At 39.6% G+C, this 16,908-nt stretch overlaps 1 protein-coding gene across 1 annotated transcript in view; it reads right to left on the bottom strand.

Moving 5' to 3' along the window:
- Nucleotides 1–16,908, bottom strand: part of Ctnnd2 (catenin delta 2) — a 788,751-nt gene that overhangs the window by 349,474 nt on the left and 422,369 nt on the right. Inside the window, exon 5 of the mRNA XM_042695245.1 lies at nt 16,589–16,705. Coding sequence (XP_042551179.1) covers nt 16,589–16,705 — 117 coding nt within the window. The remainder of the gene's footprint in view (nt 1–16,588; nt 16,706–16,908) is intronic.

Below are 16,908 nucleotides of genomic sequence, written 5' to 3'. Positions count from 1 at the left end.
GTGTGTGTGTGTGTGTGTGTGTGTGTGTGTGTGTGTGTGTGTGTGTGTGTGTGGTAGTTTCAAAGTTCTCAAAGGAGTAGATTTTTCAAATGATCTCATCGTGACCTACATAGAGACTTTTCTTATGAGACAAATTGGTTAATCAAGTAGTTATTTTGGGATCAGACAATATCTAAAACATATGAAATAATGTAAAAAAGTCTACTTTTTTGTATATGTTAATTGTCCTCATAAAATCCTATCTCCTTCTCCACGATTGGAATACTAAAACATTTGAACCTTTCCAATCAGTGACAAATTCTATTGTATAAACAGTGATGTAATACCTCACTGCCAGAAGGGTAGACAGTGTTTAAAATATTAATAGCTCTTCATACAATGTAGAATCTGCCTTGATCTCACTTGGTCTCCGATGACTAGTTATCTATGGCATTTCAGCACTACTCAATAGGAGGACAAAGAGGAGACACTGTATAAAAATCAGTGTTAGTTATGTTAGGTGAACTAAGTTAGGCTCAAAGAGACAAAGGGTGCATGATCTCTCTCATATATGGAAAGTAGATGTAAATTGTAAACATACATGAAAACATGCACAGGGTCCTAAGACATATATACAGAAACATTGGCTAAAGTGTGACTATACAGAAGGGAATTTCAATGGTATAACTCCTAAAAACTTAGAGTTTAACAACATGAACACCAGGAATTTAAAAAAATAATGTAAGCTGGGCACCGGTGGCTCACACCTGTAATCCTAGCTACTCAGGAGGCTGAGATCTGAGGATCACAGTTCAAAGCCAGCCTGGGCAGGAAAGTCTGTGAAACTCTTATCTCCAATAAACACTCAGAAAACCATAAATGGTGCTGTAGCTCAAGTGGTAGAGTGCTCGTCTTGAGCTGAAGAGCTGAGGGACAAAGAGTCTCAGGGACTTTCCTGCCCAGGCTGACTTCAAACCACCATCGTTAGATCTCAGCTTCCTGAGTAGCTAGGATTACAGATGTGAGCCAGTGACACCTGACTGACTGCTCTTTTTTTTTAAATTTTTTATGCAAAAATTTAAGAAGCACTTAGGGCATTAAAAGAAGCACAGAAGAGAGCAACTGTCATTGCAAGTTGGTATTTTACCTGGTTGAGAGGTAACTGGGGCAAGAATGTGTTTGAAGGTAAAATCTTGACCATACACATTTTCTCTTATTTCCTTGTATCATGGTACAAAATAACTTTTTTTTACTTTCTTATTCTTTATTAATTACTTTCTTATTCTTAAATCTTACTCATCCAATATAAGAACTTTCATGGATTTCTGCTATAATTTTTCAGAATATCACTAAATATTTCTGCCTGTATTATAATTTCCAAAATAACTTCTTTTGTGCTAGAGCTAATAAAGAAGTTCAGGTGAGCCACAAACCACATCTAGCCCCTTCTTTGGCTTGGTTAGAAGGCAGAAGTATTTAGAGGGTGAGACATATTGAGATCCTTATCACTTACTTCTTTATTTTGGGGGGGGGGTGTCCATTCATGGGGCCTGAACTCTGGGCCTGGGCACTGTCCCTCAGCTCTTCAGCTCAAGGCTAGCGTTCTACCACTTGAGCCACAGCACCACTTCCGGCTTTTTTCTTTTTGCTTATGTGGTGCTGGGGAATCGAGCCCAGGGCCTCAGGCATGCAAGGCAAGCGCTCTACCACTGAGCCACCTTCCCAGCCCCCTTATCACTTATTTCTTGCAAAGAGTAAAACAGATGGGTACTAGTGGCTTACTCCTATCATCCTAGCTACTCAAGAAGTTGAGATCTGTGGGTCATGGCTCAAATCCAGCCTGGGTGGACACAGCCAAGAGACTCTTATCTCCAATAAACCAGGGGAAAAAAAAGCCAGAAATGGAGGTGGAGGTGTGCATCAAGTGGTAGATGTCAAGCTTGGACACAAAGAGCTAAGGGAGCGCTACAAGACTGTGGGTCCCAGTCCCAGTACTGGCACATGTGTGTTCATGCATGTGCATACATACACTGAATGAAATATGACTTTATATTTCAAGTAGACCCTCGATGTGATGTGACTTGGACCACTCTTCCAGAAAAATAATGTGTCCTCTTTGTTTAAGCATCAGTTCCCAAGAACTTTGCTTTTTTTATATTTATTTTTATTTATTTAGTTATTTTTTTGTTGGTCATGGGGCTTGAACTCTGGGCTTAGGCGCTGTCCTTCAGCTCTTCAACTCAAGGCAAGCACTCTACCACTTGAGCCACAGCGCCACTTCTGGTTTCCTAGTGATTTATTGGAGATAAGAGTCTCACAGACTTTCCTGCCTGGGCTGACTTTGAACCGTGATCCTCAGATCTCAGCTCCTGAGTAGCTAGGGTTACAGGTGTGAGCCACCGGCGCCCGGCAAGAACTCTGCATTTTTAAGACCTTTTCCTTTCCTCAGTTCCCTGGCAGAATTTCTAAACGTTATAAAGAAAAATTTCAAAAGCACTGGGTACTTAATGATGAACCAATTAACTGACACAGTTATGATTTAATATTTTGGAATAAAGAGACATTCTAAAAAAATCAGACAATGAAATACAGCTTTTCCCATCTAGCCACAACTTCATCATGAAAGGCATATCAAAAGTACAAGTATAATTTTTTTAAAAACCAAAAAAACCCCACAAATCTTCCTTAAAATATATAGTCCCAGGAAAGCAGTATCTACCACATGCTTAAGTTTCTAATAGCCTGAGAAAACATCATTTAATTCACATTGATGATATCATAGGCCTAATCTTTGGTAATACTGTCCCTGATTGGAGAGATTCGTTCAGAGTCTTATTTTGATTACCCAAAGAATATTGTCCTTATTAAATTGTGGTGGAAACTCCAGGGTATGGCAGAGTCAAGGGTTGTCTCTGAGTTCCAGGCAATAGATGCACAGGCTACAAAAGCCTGCAGAAGGCAGAGAGATCTCTGTTGTGGTAGTAGAACATGGGACTAACCATAGGGAGAAGGAGACAGAGGTCAGCATTGGGAAGGGTATAATAAATTGTGGCCAAGAGCTTTATCCTTGGTCCTTAGTGAAGGTCACTTCTTGATGAAGGAGAGTGAGCTATGGAAGGAGAGGAGAGGCCTTTCACATGAGTGGTAACCATGCTACTGGACAATGGGCAGCATCTCGCTGTGCCTAACTTTGCTATTTCTGTCAGGATACTCCACTGGGACATGATGACCTACAATTGTGACAGTCTCCTTTTCCTGATAATGCATCTCAAGGATAGCAAAGGTTACAGCAGGCTTTAGCAATATCCACAGAATGAAATAAAATCTTTAATTTCACATAGTTTATCATGATCTATGAAGCCAAAGAATTGCATGTCCTAATTATTTGCCTTTCAAAGAGAGTTTGCTCTGATGAACTTTCTTGAGTATGTAGCTAGAAAGTTAAAGAATCTTGTATATTCTAAATTGATTCATACAATCACCTCCACAAACTTACAAATGCTCTTTATGCAATGACAATGCAATGTCCTTTCTCAAAAGAATTGCAATTAAAATGATTTATTTCCCCCTGAAAAAATTATCATGGAATAATCAAATCTGCTTATCTTTTATAGAATCAGTCATGTATTTGATCAATACTCAAGGAAAACAAACCAAGAGGCTCTATCTCATTATTTTATTGAGACATCTCAAGCACCGAAACCTAGATGCACTCTGACAACAGTAATTGCAGAAATGAGCAATGTATCATAATACTACAGCATTGACATATCACCTAGCAAACACAGCAAAACAATAGCCAAAACCCTGTGCACATTTTACAATGGCTTTTTCCATTGCTCACTAGGTCTCACATCAAAATCATTTACTTATGCCAATTCTGAAGAGCACAGATACATGAAAATATGAAAAAGTTTGAAGTGAGAAGATGGCCCTTTATAATGAAAGGGAATTTTTATACAATTGATTTTTATTAGTCTTATTAACATTACGGTGCATTGAAGGAAAAAAGCCAATTTGCCACAGATTTAAAGAGCATGTGATGATTTAAGATATGCTTTTTTTCCCCCTTGAAAACTTTTGGATTGACTTCTTGTCTTGCTTGAGTTAGACGTAAACGATGGTGATAATCTTGAGGATGGCCATTACATAAACTGGGGGGTGGGGTGTGGTGGTGGATATAGTGGGACACGAGAGAGGCTGAGGCCTAACATTCCTCCGAAGGAAGGGGAGCATTGTCTTGACTGTAAATAAAACTACCTGCAAGAGACAGTGAATCAAAATTCCCTGTTTGGCCATAGAAAGAAGAGCCTTGCTCTGGTATTTGTGTCTTCTGAACAATGTCCTGAAGGGTCACAGTGGTTTCTTAGATTACTCTAGACCTTGCGCATCATGCAACAGTTCTCAAAACTGAGGCAAGGGAATTTCTCAAAAGGACGCACCATGCAGACCAGAGAGAGGAGGTGAAACCATTTCCTGATCAATTCATAATGCTCATAATGGTCTGATCAAAATTCTCTAGTCACAACGGTATAGAGGGAGGAAAGCCCAAGAAAATGCCATAGTTGTGTCTATTGATCCTAAGATGCATGAAACATGGTATCTTGAGTATAGTAGCAATGTCTCAATACATTTTCAAATCTTTGGACTGATTAGGAACTTGTAGGAAAAAACCATGTACTTGGCTCATTTTTCATCAATACCAACAGACTACATTAAGAACCAGTGTTATGCATCTGGTAAGTTGAAGACAAGACTCAGCTCTTTGTTTTCTATTGCCAACTCCAGGAGTACTTATCATTTAACCTCAAAGCATTATTTACTTAAGTCCTATGCAAACATCAACTTTAAAGTCAAAAAGTCAAAATAGGTAAATGTACTCATTATCTTTCTCATGTAACTGTAACCTCTCTGTACAATATCTTTACAATAAAATATATTTAAAAAATTCTTCTGTAACTAAAGGTCTCTTTGCTTGTAGGAGGAATCCTTACAAGCCAGATTCTGGCATTTCCCCAGTGAACTGGGCTGGGCAAGGGGAAGCTAGGTATCTATTATTAATGGGATAGAGTAAACCTCAGTGAACACAGAAGGTGAAAGGTGTGTTTTGGTTTTTCTTCAGAAAACTATAGACTCACCATCCATATCCAAATAGCCACTGACCCACTCATTTTTTTATTATTTATTTGTTTATTTATTTATTTATTTTTGGTCGTGGGGCTTGAACTCTGGGTTTGGGCACTTCCCTCAGCTCTTCAGCTCAAGGCTAGTGCTCTACCACCTGACAACAGCACCATTTCTGGTTGTCTGGTGCTTAATTGGAGATACGTGTCTCAAGAACTATCCTGCCTGGGCTAGCTTTGAACCACGATCCTCATTTCTCAGCCTCCTGAGTAGCTAGGATTACAGGCATGAGCCACCAGGGCCCAGCTTGAACCACTCAATTTAACTGAATATTTTAGAAATGCTGTAATCATGTGTACTTATTCTGTTCACACAGGTTCATAACAGACTTTATCTGGAATTGCTAAAACTTATTGCTGTAGTTGATCATTTGTCTCATGATACGGGAAACTTTAATTTATCTACATACTATGCAATATTACAGAAAAGGCCAGAGGCCTTGTGACATTCTCAAGTCTTTCCTTAAGTTACTACCAGGTTAATGGATGGGGAGGGTGGGTGTTGGAGGAAAATATGCAGGAGTTGAAGTCAACATCCTTTGTATCCATGTAGCCAAGGAAGATGATGATGGTGGTGATGATGATGATGGTAGTGATGAGGAGGAGGTGCTGGAGGAGGAGGATAAGACCAGCTTGGTTTTTCTGAGTGCGGATTAGGTTGCAGGGACAATTCTAAGTTGCTGAATTTTATCAGCATCTCAATAAAGAAGTCAAGCCACACACTTAAAAGAAGAAGGAAGTGTGCCCACCAGCTGAGCTCCCAGTGGTAGTACTGGAAAGCATACACTACAGTCTGGATTCATGGTGAATGTCCTTAACCACACTTCACTTTATTCTGTCTTCATACAACTTAATCCCTCCAAATTCAAGACCTAAATAAGATAATGACTGAAAATGCTGGCAAAAATATAAACTTCTACATGGGTGTCAGTTTTTATTTTCCCTTCCAACTACATGGCCACATCATCTGATAGTAACAAAAGTTAGACAGAGTTGTTTGTTCTGAAAACCTCCTAATGCTGTTCTCTACATCACTTATTGTTTCTCTCAACACCCTGTAAGTTTTCATTTGCAAGGGAGACATCTAATGCGTAGTTCCTGACAAAGGCCAGCTTATAGTAAAAAAATAAAATTAAATACAAACAAGTGTCACAGCCAAGTGATGACACGTTAAAATCTTTGGCATTGAGAGAAAGCTTTTCCTCATCTCTCAGCCTGAAGTTCCTTTTTTTCTGCCAACCTCAACACTCGCTGTCAAGAGTTGAAATGTTTCCTCCTCCGTGGAGCCTGCCCTGATGTCTGGGGAATATTAACCCACTCCACCCCACCATGCTTCCTCGACTCTCTGAGGACCAGATGGAGAACTTTTGAGTCATTTAGCATAGGAATATGCGCAGTACTGTCTACAGGCAGGTTCTTTGGAAGGAAGGAAAAAAAGGAAGTGAGCAAAGACTGTAGACAGTTGAGGGGATGGCGTTGCAGGACTGCATCAAGGCCAGAGAGAGGGGAGACTAGCAATGTCTTGCAGTACCAGAAAAGGAAACTGGTAATGATTGAATGAAGTCACAACGGGAGTCCAGAGAGCATTAGGACACATTAAAAGAACTCATGGGTGGTTAAGTAGAGGTATGAGGGCATCCTACAAGTGAGGGGAAAGCAGGCTTATTCTTTCAATCAATAGGTTCAAAGAGTTGATAGGAAAGATGCATAGTAGTTAGAAACAGCATTTGGGGTTCATTTTAGTGCTGGCTCTAATCGAATCTGACAAAGTTAATCTCCCTTAGTTCTTTAATAATTTTACAGATCAAATTTTGATTACAGCCAGGTGCCAGTGGCTCATGTCTGTAGTCCTAGCTGCTTGGGACTGCAAAGATTGGAAGGATGGGGGCTCTTTGTCCACATGGGCAATGAAGTTCATGGACCTATGTCCACAGGAGAATGCTAGGCATGGTACATGCTTGCCATTCCAGCTGTGACAGCATGTGTAAACGGAACTGTAAACCAGGCACACCCCAGGGGAAACATGAGACTAGCTAAACATACCCAGAGCAAGCCAGGCCCTGGTGGCTCAAACCTATAATCCCAGCTACTCAGGAGGCTGAGATCTGAGACTTGTAGTCTGAAGTCAGCTCGGACAAGAAAATCTGAGACATCTCCAATTAACCAGCAAAAGAAAACAAAACAAACGACAACAATAACACCCAAACGAACCAGGAGTAGAACTGTGGCTCAAGTGGGTGAGTGCCAGCCTTGAGCAAAAAGTTCAAGGCGGGGGAAGGGAGGGAAGGAGGGAGAGGGAGAGAGAGAGAGAGGGAGGGAAGGAGAGAGGGGGAGGGAGGGAGGGAGAGAGGGAGGGAGAGCATGACTGGTTCAAGAAGTTTAGTGCCTTCATAACAACACTGATTCAAATTCCAGTTCCAGAAAAAGATTTTTTTTGACTATGTATAAATGAAAATTTAGGATGGGGTATAACTACAAAAGTAGTTAGAGTAGGGGGCAGAAGTCACAAGAAAAAGAAATCGTCTCAAAAGGGTAGTGTTTGTGAACTTAATTTCAAAGAGTTATTTTACATGAAGAAGAATGCACTGAGTGGCAAAGCTAACAGGATCAGGCAATGTTTTGGAAAGCCCAGGGGATGTTTTGTGAGGCCATTAATCAGGACACTCAGAAGAATAATAAATACACAAAATGTGGTGCGTGTGTCCAGAAATGGACACCTCCCAGTGATAGCTGTGCTTCAATTTATGTCTGTCTGGAAGAGTGGAAACATTATTCACCTGCAGGCTAGAATAAGGCTTTCAAAATGATTTAAAAACTTTTTATGTAGTCTATGAAAAGTAATCACACCATATCCACACATACCTAAAATCCATGGGCAATTTGTATTTATTTCTATCTTCTTAGGACTTGATCTTTCTGGAAGATTGTACTTAATTTTAAGAATAATTCCAAGGTTCAGTCTTATTTTATTGAAATGAAAGTAAAATTACCTTTGAACATAATCAAATACAAACAAAGGGAAAGTATTTTAAAAGCCAAGTGAGCATGGTAGTTCATGCCTGTAATCCTGGCTGGCCTAGAGGGTAAGATATGAGGATCCTGGTTTGAAGCCAGCCCAGGTAGGAAAAGTCTGTGAGACTTTTATCTCCAGTTAATCAGCAAAAACTGGGGAATGGAGCTGTGGCTCAAGTGCTAGCTTTCAGCAAAAAGAAGACCTGAATTCAAGCCTGAGTACTACTTCCCCGCCAAGAACTCCCAAAAAAACAGAAAAAGGATTTCCACAGAAAATACTACATTCTATGCAAAGGGGGTTTTGAAGTTATAAAATCAAAGAGACAATTTGTTGATTATTTAACTGACTTAAATCAGAGAATGTTAGTCAGATCTAACTACAAATTCCTCTGTAGAATATATAGATGTGTGTGTATATATATTATACATATATATATATATATATATGCTAACTTTATTTAAACCACATTGCTCATCAGTTTTATTTATGGCACCACATTCTTCTTCATGGGTTCTGGAAGAATGTGGCACTTTGGAGACTTACTTAGAATAAGAGTTACGAGGTGGATAAACTGGGTCTTTTCTCCTGAGCTTCCCCAAGCCAGCTACTTATGAAGCTCCCCTAGAGGACTGAAGCACCTCCCTGAAATGAGGGGCTCCTCTCATCTGCTGTCTCCAAAATGAACCCTGGCAAAAAGCTCAAGGGGCTTCTCAGCAGATGCTCATTTACAGTTTGTTTTTGTCTCAGCCTCCACAATATCTATTTCATCTGGTCAGTGGTCTGAGGACTAGTGAACTACACATCTAGATTTTAAATTGGTTGAGATTTGACCAATGTAATTGTCTCAGTATGCTTTCCAAGACTGATGATTAGAGATGTAAAACATCTGTTGGGGAAAATGTTCACACTAGGCAAGAACTTACTGTTTCTTTAGATCTGTACATAATGGAGGTACTGGGAAATACAAGTTATTTAAACTAGAGTATACATAATGCCATGTCAAATGTCTGCTTAGGCTTAAATGTATAACTAAAGTATTACTATAATCACAGAATGATTTTTTGTAGATCTGCGCTCCCAATTATTTCCTCATAATGGTTTGTTTTCAGATTATTTACCATTAAAATTTGATGTAAATTAGATAAAAAGGTGTTTTATACACACACATACATACATAGTTCCTAAAAATTAATAATCTAATGAGGGGTAGATTCCTGTTTGTCAACATCAATAATCGTGAAAAGACAGGGAATGTACAATCTGCTTCCTGAGGGGTGAGCCAGAGAGAGCACTGACAGATCTGTGCCTTGTGTGAAAGACACCAGGGAACAGTGTGTGAACTAGCAACAGCCTCCCAGGGCTATGCAGACTTCCTCGTGGGAGGATCTCCCACAAGCTCCCAGGAGCCCTGGTGATCCCCAATTACCCTGGGAGAAACAGAGACACCTGTGGAGCCTCTGAAATTGCTGAATCAGAGTCTATATTTTGTGCTTGATCTCAGAAGACTAGGATTAGATAGAAGAGTGTGATGTACTTAATGTAAATTTAACTGCTCTCCTCTGCTTAGGGATGGGTACGAAGCTCTTCCTGCTTTATTCCTTTGCTTACCCCTTCATTCTGAGGGCAGCCCTGGGCAGGTGGCCTCTTTGGAGAAGCTACCAAACATTTCTTACCTGCCTGTGATAGAAGGAAATCTCAGTGAATCCGGTAAAAGAAACTGAGTATTAGCTGAGATTCGGCCATGTGGAGGGGAAGATAGTTAAACTTCCTGAAACATCTCCCTGGAAGCCATCTGGGTGTTTGTCTAGACTTTTGCTAACACCAATTTTGTCGTCGCTAACTTCCCACTGGCACCCCAAATCACAGGAAATAGAGAAATGGATTCCAAAAGGCATTGGTTGGATGTAGGTAGACTCAGGCAATATTAGACTTGGAAGCCTGGAGAAACTGTTGGAAGGGAAACTGCCCTGTATGGATCTTAAAAACTTGGACTGAAGGGCAGCCAGATGAGGAATGAGCAATGGAACGAGCCCCATGGAATGAGTCATAATCTGAGGAATGAATAAGTAACTCAAATAGATGGAGATCTGGGTGGCAGGGTCTCTAGAGATCAGGTGACAATTCTTGGCCACTGGAGGGGCAGGGCGAACTTGAATCCTAGGTTGCTGCCCATATCCAATGGGTGGTAGACCGCATTTCTGCTGGTGGTGTGTTATCAGTGAGATACATGACATCTATCATATGTATTATATATATATATATATATATATATATATATGTATTCTGTATTCTATAACACACACACACACACACACACACACACACACACACACACACACACACACACAGAGTAGGGGCTGGTGGCTTTCACTTGTAATCCTAGCTACTCTGGTGGCTGAGATCTGAAGATTTTGGTTCAAATCCAGCCCGGGCAGGAAAGTCCCTGACATTCTTATCTCGAGTTAACCAAAAAAATGCCAGAAGTGGTGCTGTGGCTCAAGTGGTAGAGTAATAGCCTTGAGCACAAAAAGCTCAGGGACAATGCCCAGACCCTTAGTTCAAGCCCCGGACCAACACACACACACACACACACACACACACACACACACACACACACACACACACACACACACACACACACAAAACAAATATCAGTCCCTTTTCCCTGACCATAGCTTTCATATGTGGAAGCAATTTAATACATATATTGCACTTGTAGAAAGGAAAGCATTTTAATTAGTATGTTAATTGCACAAATGACTTTCCTTTTGATTGCTATAACTTTAATGAAATGTTATAGAGCTACAGCACTTCTGCTTCTTCTAGTCTTGAACTTTTTAAGAATTATGAAAACAGCCACTTTATCCTCTCACTTTTAACATTATTATTGCATATTAATATATGGAGTTATGCTCTATGACACCACTTAAAGATTCTACCATGAATTAAATATATTTACAGTAATAAAATGAAAATGATAGACTACAAATGCATAGTGAATAATGTCTTCACTTGCACAAAACTCCTAGGATTTGGATTCTACATGTTCCAAATAGTTACCTATTGGTTGGCCCTTATTTTTTTTTTAAATACACAGTGATTTGAAAGCTCAGAATGTTTGTTCTTTACATTGAGAATGTGTCAATTATTAACATTTTCTTCCTACTGAGTGATGGAATTACCTAAAATATGGCTGAATTTCAAGTCATCAATATGTGCCTTCGAGAACTAATTATTACTGCAAAATGGAATATTAAACAACTTAATTTCTAGTTAAAGATATGTCATTTTCTTCCAACCCATCTTTCCTATTTCAGATTTGTCTCCTCCGCATTTCTGATGTCTACTATTTTTCTTCATTACTCACCCTTACTTCTGGGCTTATAAATCCAGGCACATATGGATCCTTGGCCGTTCAGGCCAAGCTGTTGTGTTGTTTTGTTTCAGTAAAGGCCCACAAATTTCTGAAGCAATTCTCCTAGTGACTCCTAGTGACATATATTAGTTTGAGTTGAAATCACACAGCGGGCAGCCATGAGAAAGTGTCAGTGCTACAAAGGTGGTACAGGTAGTTTGCATACTGTTTAGGACAGCACTATGGAAAGAACAAAGTGCTGGAAAGCGTTTACACGGATGTGACACCACTGCATCCACAGGGCTGCTTGCCTTAGGATGCGGAAGATGAGGTTACTAGATTCATAATTTGTTTGGGTGGGACCTTGGGAAGAAAACCCTCCAGACCTTTAAATACAACACATGAAGTACTCTGTGCCGAGGGATTGAGATGGCTTTTTATTTTGGTATTCTTTGCAGGTTGGATGTACACTTACTTAGTGTTGTTTTAGCTTCTTTTGAGTGAGGATTAAGAGACTGCTTCTCAAGGGCAGGGTACCAGGTTCAATTTAGCTTTAGCTAGTTCATGGCTATTGTAGCTAATGAAGTCACTGAGTGAATAATCACCAGGGACTGGAAAGTCTGAAGTATTTTCCCTATTGGGATGAATCAAAGAGATGTGGCGTATCTATCGGTTACATTCCCACATGAAGGACCCAGACGTGGTAGAGGGCTATAGTACTTAGCATGAAGCGGTGCTGTGCCGTCTTCTTGCTTCCTACAGTCACTGTTTGTCCTCTCCTTCACTTTCGCAAGGGCCCCTTCCTCTCTGGTCCGTGGAGTTTAGCCAGTTGCTGGCAAGGGAGGGCGAGTAAAGATAGAAATGAGGACGTTTATTCCTGAGACTCCCCAGCTGCTTGGTGCCAGCTCCGTCAGGTGTAAGGGTGGGGAGAGGCTCTTTTTGTCCCCTAACGTTCCCTGAGTAGCTCTGAGTACACTGTGCATTCCCTTAATCTTTCCCACTCCTGCATCAACAATTCCTTAATTACATTTTCCTCAGTGAACCTTTTTTGTGTAAGATCAATACACTGTCTAGACCCTAACTGATAACACATAATTGGAGCAACTAAGATTTTTTTTTACAACCTGGCACTTTGAACACTTAAAATTACAAATATAAATGATACTTTCCTACCCAATAATTTTCTAAAATTTACTCAGTGACTTTAGTCCCAAAACAATTCTGAACACATTAAGAGCAAATATGTCTTAAGAAGAATAATGCTATTCCCTATGTCACTGTGATTCTGAATCTTTGGCACAAAACGTTTGGCTGAAACTTCCATCACCTGGTAGCTTCTTTGCATTTGTATGGTCCAATTTGCTTTGTTTTCTTTCCTTTGATAAAAACAGGAGTGCAGGAGCTTATAAAAAGAATAATTACCTAAATTACAGAACTATTCCATCAGATGTAAGTATACAATACTAGCTAACTGATCTTTCTGAAAAAAAACACCAGAATAATTATTCAAATATAAATAAATATTAAAAATTATGGCTTGAGTATTTAACTTCTCTGCAATAAAGATATACCATTTGTAGGTGACTTTTAAACACATACGATTGCTGGGCTCCAGTGGCTCACATCTTTAATCCTATCTACTCAGCAGGCTGAGATATGAGGATCCTGGTTCAAAGCCAGGCAAGGAAAGTCCATGAGACTCTTATCTCCAGTTAATCACCAGAAAACCAGAAGTGGCACTGTGGCTCAAGTATTAGTGTGCTAGCCTTGAGGTGAAGAGCTGAGGGACAGCGCCCAGGTCCAGGGTTCAAGCCCCACAACCGACAAAAAAAAAAAAAAAAAAAAGGCAAGGAAAGAAAGCACTTGACATTTTTACCATCTCCTTTACCTATTCCAGAGCTTTCCAACTATGAAAGCTCATGGTTAACATTTCTCTTACAGGAAAGAATCACATTTATCTCTTCTGTATATTTTAATTACTTATCTTCTTTGGCACTATTGTTTCTCTATTGTTGTATTTATCATTTCCATTCTACTTCCTTTGGAGTTGTTTAGTTCTTTAAAGATTTCCCCCAAATAAATAGCTACTTACTTTATCTTTTAAAAAATAATAAATATTTATTCTGAATAAAATTGTATTATAAAATGTTGCTTTCAATTTGCCCTTTAAATAATATAATGCTCCTTATTATTTTCCTTCTGATTTTATAGATCTGAAACAGTATCTTACCTACTTTTACTGTCATTACATTTCTTACTATTATTTGATGTAGTTTTAATTTTAGTGAGCTATGATGAAAGAATGTGACCTTTTTATTTGTTGTAGTGTTTTGGGTTTTTTTGCTTTCATACTCCTGGGGACTGAATTCAGGTTGTACTTGCTAGGCAGACACTCTACCACTTGATTCATGCCTCCACACCCAAAAGAATATGACAATCTATATGATTGTCTTCACCTTCCAGCATCTGATAAAGTTTTGTCAAAATATTCTGTGCATATATATAATAAGTTTATAATGTTATTTGATAGATAAAACTTGAACATTTACTTAGCACATGGATTTGTTATTATTTTATTATCATTTTGGGGCTTGTGCCATCTCCTGAGCTTTTGTGCTCAAGGCTACATCTATACCACTTGACCCGCAGTTCCAATTCTATATTTTTGTGGTTATTGGAGGAGATTAGAGTCTCAGGGACTTTTCTGCCTGGGCTGGCTTCCAACTATGAGCCTCAGATCTCAGCCTCCTAAGTAGCTAGGGTTACAGCAGTGAGCCATTGGTGCCCAGTCTTATTTGCTGATTTTTAAATTCCAACATTTCTTTCTTTTCTAGCATCTCATCTATCTGGATTTAAATGTCTACAGTCATATTTTTCATCAACTTCTTTGAATTAATATCTAGCCTTTCAGTTTATGAGTTCATTTATACTTAGTAGATTTTTCACATCTTTGTAAGCAAAGGTAGTGTCACCAGATAATCCTTGTGTTTGACCTTGATGATTACTTCTGTATCAAATTCTAGTTTATTTCACACTCTGCATCATATTATATTTGCTAACACAATTTTTGTGTGTGCCAGTCCTGGGGCAGGGAGCTGTCCCTGGGCCTCTTTGGCTGAAGGTGAGTGCTCTGAAGTTTGAGCCATGACTTCACTTCCTGCTTTGTGGTAGTTTATTGGAGATTGGGGTCTCATGGACTTCAATCTATTATCCTCAGATCTCAGCCTCCTGAGCAGCTAGGATTACAGGCATGAGCCACTGGTGCCTGGCTTGCTGACACGATTTTATGTAACACTTCCATTTTGACACTGATTTCATTGTTTGTTTCTTTTACACACCACATGGTTATTTTGACACTTTTAAATATAAATTTTCATTCTTATTCTCCTTTTGTTGCTGCTATTGAGGTTTATACTCAAAGCTTTGGGCTTTGAGGAAGGTGCTCCACCGCTGAGCCATGACTCCAGCCCATTTCCGTGTGGGCTGTTTTTCAGTAGGATGTGATGTAGGACAGGTGTCTTCATGGATCTTCCTTTATGCTTTCTGCTGAAGCTGGAAGACAAGCCATGACACCAGCCCAGCTTTTTCTGTTGAGGGGGAGACATCTGACCTTTGCTGCCTGCCTGACACCAAGATCCTGTGGTATCAGCCTTTTGCCTAGCTAGAATGAGAAGGAGCTCAGTCGTCTGTGCCCAGCTTATTATTGTGAACTTTTTGCTGAGGCTGCCTTCAGATGTGATCCTCCCATTTTCAGCCTCCTGAATAATTAATTGGACAGGTATGAGCTATTGGGATCTGGCCTGAATTTTAATTCCTTTTAGATAAGTGTACTTATTTCTTGTTTATATATTATTTTATTCTTTCTTCTTTTCTCTGTACTAATGTAATTAAAGTTCTCTCTACTCCTAATTTTAATTAACCATTTTTTCTATTATTATATGAAAAATGAGGTATCTACTACCCTCCCTGACTGGAGGTATACTATTTAATCTTTGATTTGCTTACTTTCTAGTAAGGTGGGTGCATATGTTTCAAATATTAATTAAATAGGTTTTAACTGTGGTTACTGCTCAAAAAGAAACATAAATAATGATTTGGAGGGAGAAGTTCCAGTTGTGGGGCCTAAACTCTGGGCCTGGGAGCTGTCCCTCAGCTCTTCAGCTCAAGGCTAGTGCTCTACCACAGCGCCACTTCCGGCTTTTTCTGCTTATGTGGTGCTGAGGAATCGAACCAGGGCCTCATGCATGCAAGGCAAGCACTCTACTACGGAGCCACCTTCCCAGGCCTGAAAAAAAAATTAAGTTAAGGAATAAAATGCTTCAGTGAGTGTTGACGTAAAAATTACCAGGGTAAAGTATGCTTTATAATTTATATTTTAGCCATTTGAAGAATCTTTTAAAAATACGATCAGAGAATTTTATGGTTTATGAAATGAGAAAGAGCTCAAATCATTCCCTATACTGTTTAGTTCTAAGCTTCAACCACTGCATTTAAAAATGCATAATTAAGTGTATACAAAGAAATTTTTAAATATTCTATTGTAATTAACATTAAGCTGGTACTTCAAGGTTAAAATTCAGAAATGTGAAGTTTCAGAATACTACTTTATTACAATACTAAGTATTTAGTACATATATACATTATAGACTTCTTTTTCAGTTTTGTTATGCAACTGCAGATTTCAAAGATCTCTTCCAACAATTGTTGGTAGCAGTAAAAGAGTGATAGTGGAGTTTTAAGGCAGACATTGTGTTGATGAAACAAATATATGTGCGGAAAGTGTGGTGAGAGAGAGGGGGCTGTGACGTCAGAGAAGTATAATCTACTGAGAGCTGAGGGTGGAGTGAGATGAGCCAAACAGAGGGAAATGCGCCATCCACACTCCTAAGTCTGAGCTGCCTCCCATGAAAAAGATGTAGCCTTACACACAAGCAACATTTAAGTACAAAGCCCAACCCTTCACGTAGAAATGTAATAATCAAGTCAGCATTGTAAAATTTCCAAGACAGATGAGTGAATGGCTGTGAGTAGAAACCTGGTCATTGGCACTTGACTTACGTTCGCTTGTGGAGTAATCCTGGGGGTCCAGGATTCCCGACTCCTGCAGAGATCGAATGCAGGAATCCACAAGCTCCAGGCCTGTCGTAAGTTCATCTTCGATATCTTTTTGACCATCTGAAATAAGATAGTTTACAGTGATGGGATGTTACTACTCAGTTTCAGTTATCATGTAGTAATTAAAAGCATTCTAACTCAATCTACTCCTTCTGTGAGGGGTCCTAACCAAATACACCCCCCTCCGCAGGCCCCGTGTGGGCAGGAAGAACAGGGGGATGCAATCCCATGTGTCTGAGAGCATGCAGTGACCCGTGAAGTCC

Source organism: Dipodomys spectabilis, unplaced genomic scaffold (assembly GCF_019054845.1).
Source record: "Dipodomys spectabilis isolate Male_0828 unplaced genomic scaffold, ASM1905484v1 ptg000179l, whole genome shotgun sequence".
NCBI lineage: Eukaryota > Metazoa > Chordata > Mammalia > Rodentia > Heteromyidae > Dipodomys > Dipodomys spectabilis.
Note: the sequence above shows the minus strand (reverse complement) of the source record. Positions and strands in the feature narration are given on the sequence as shown.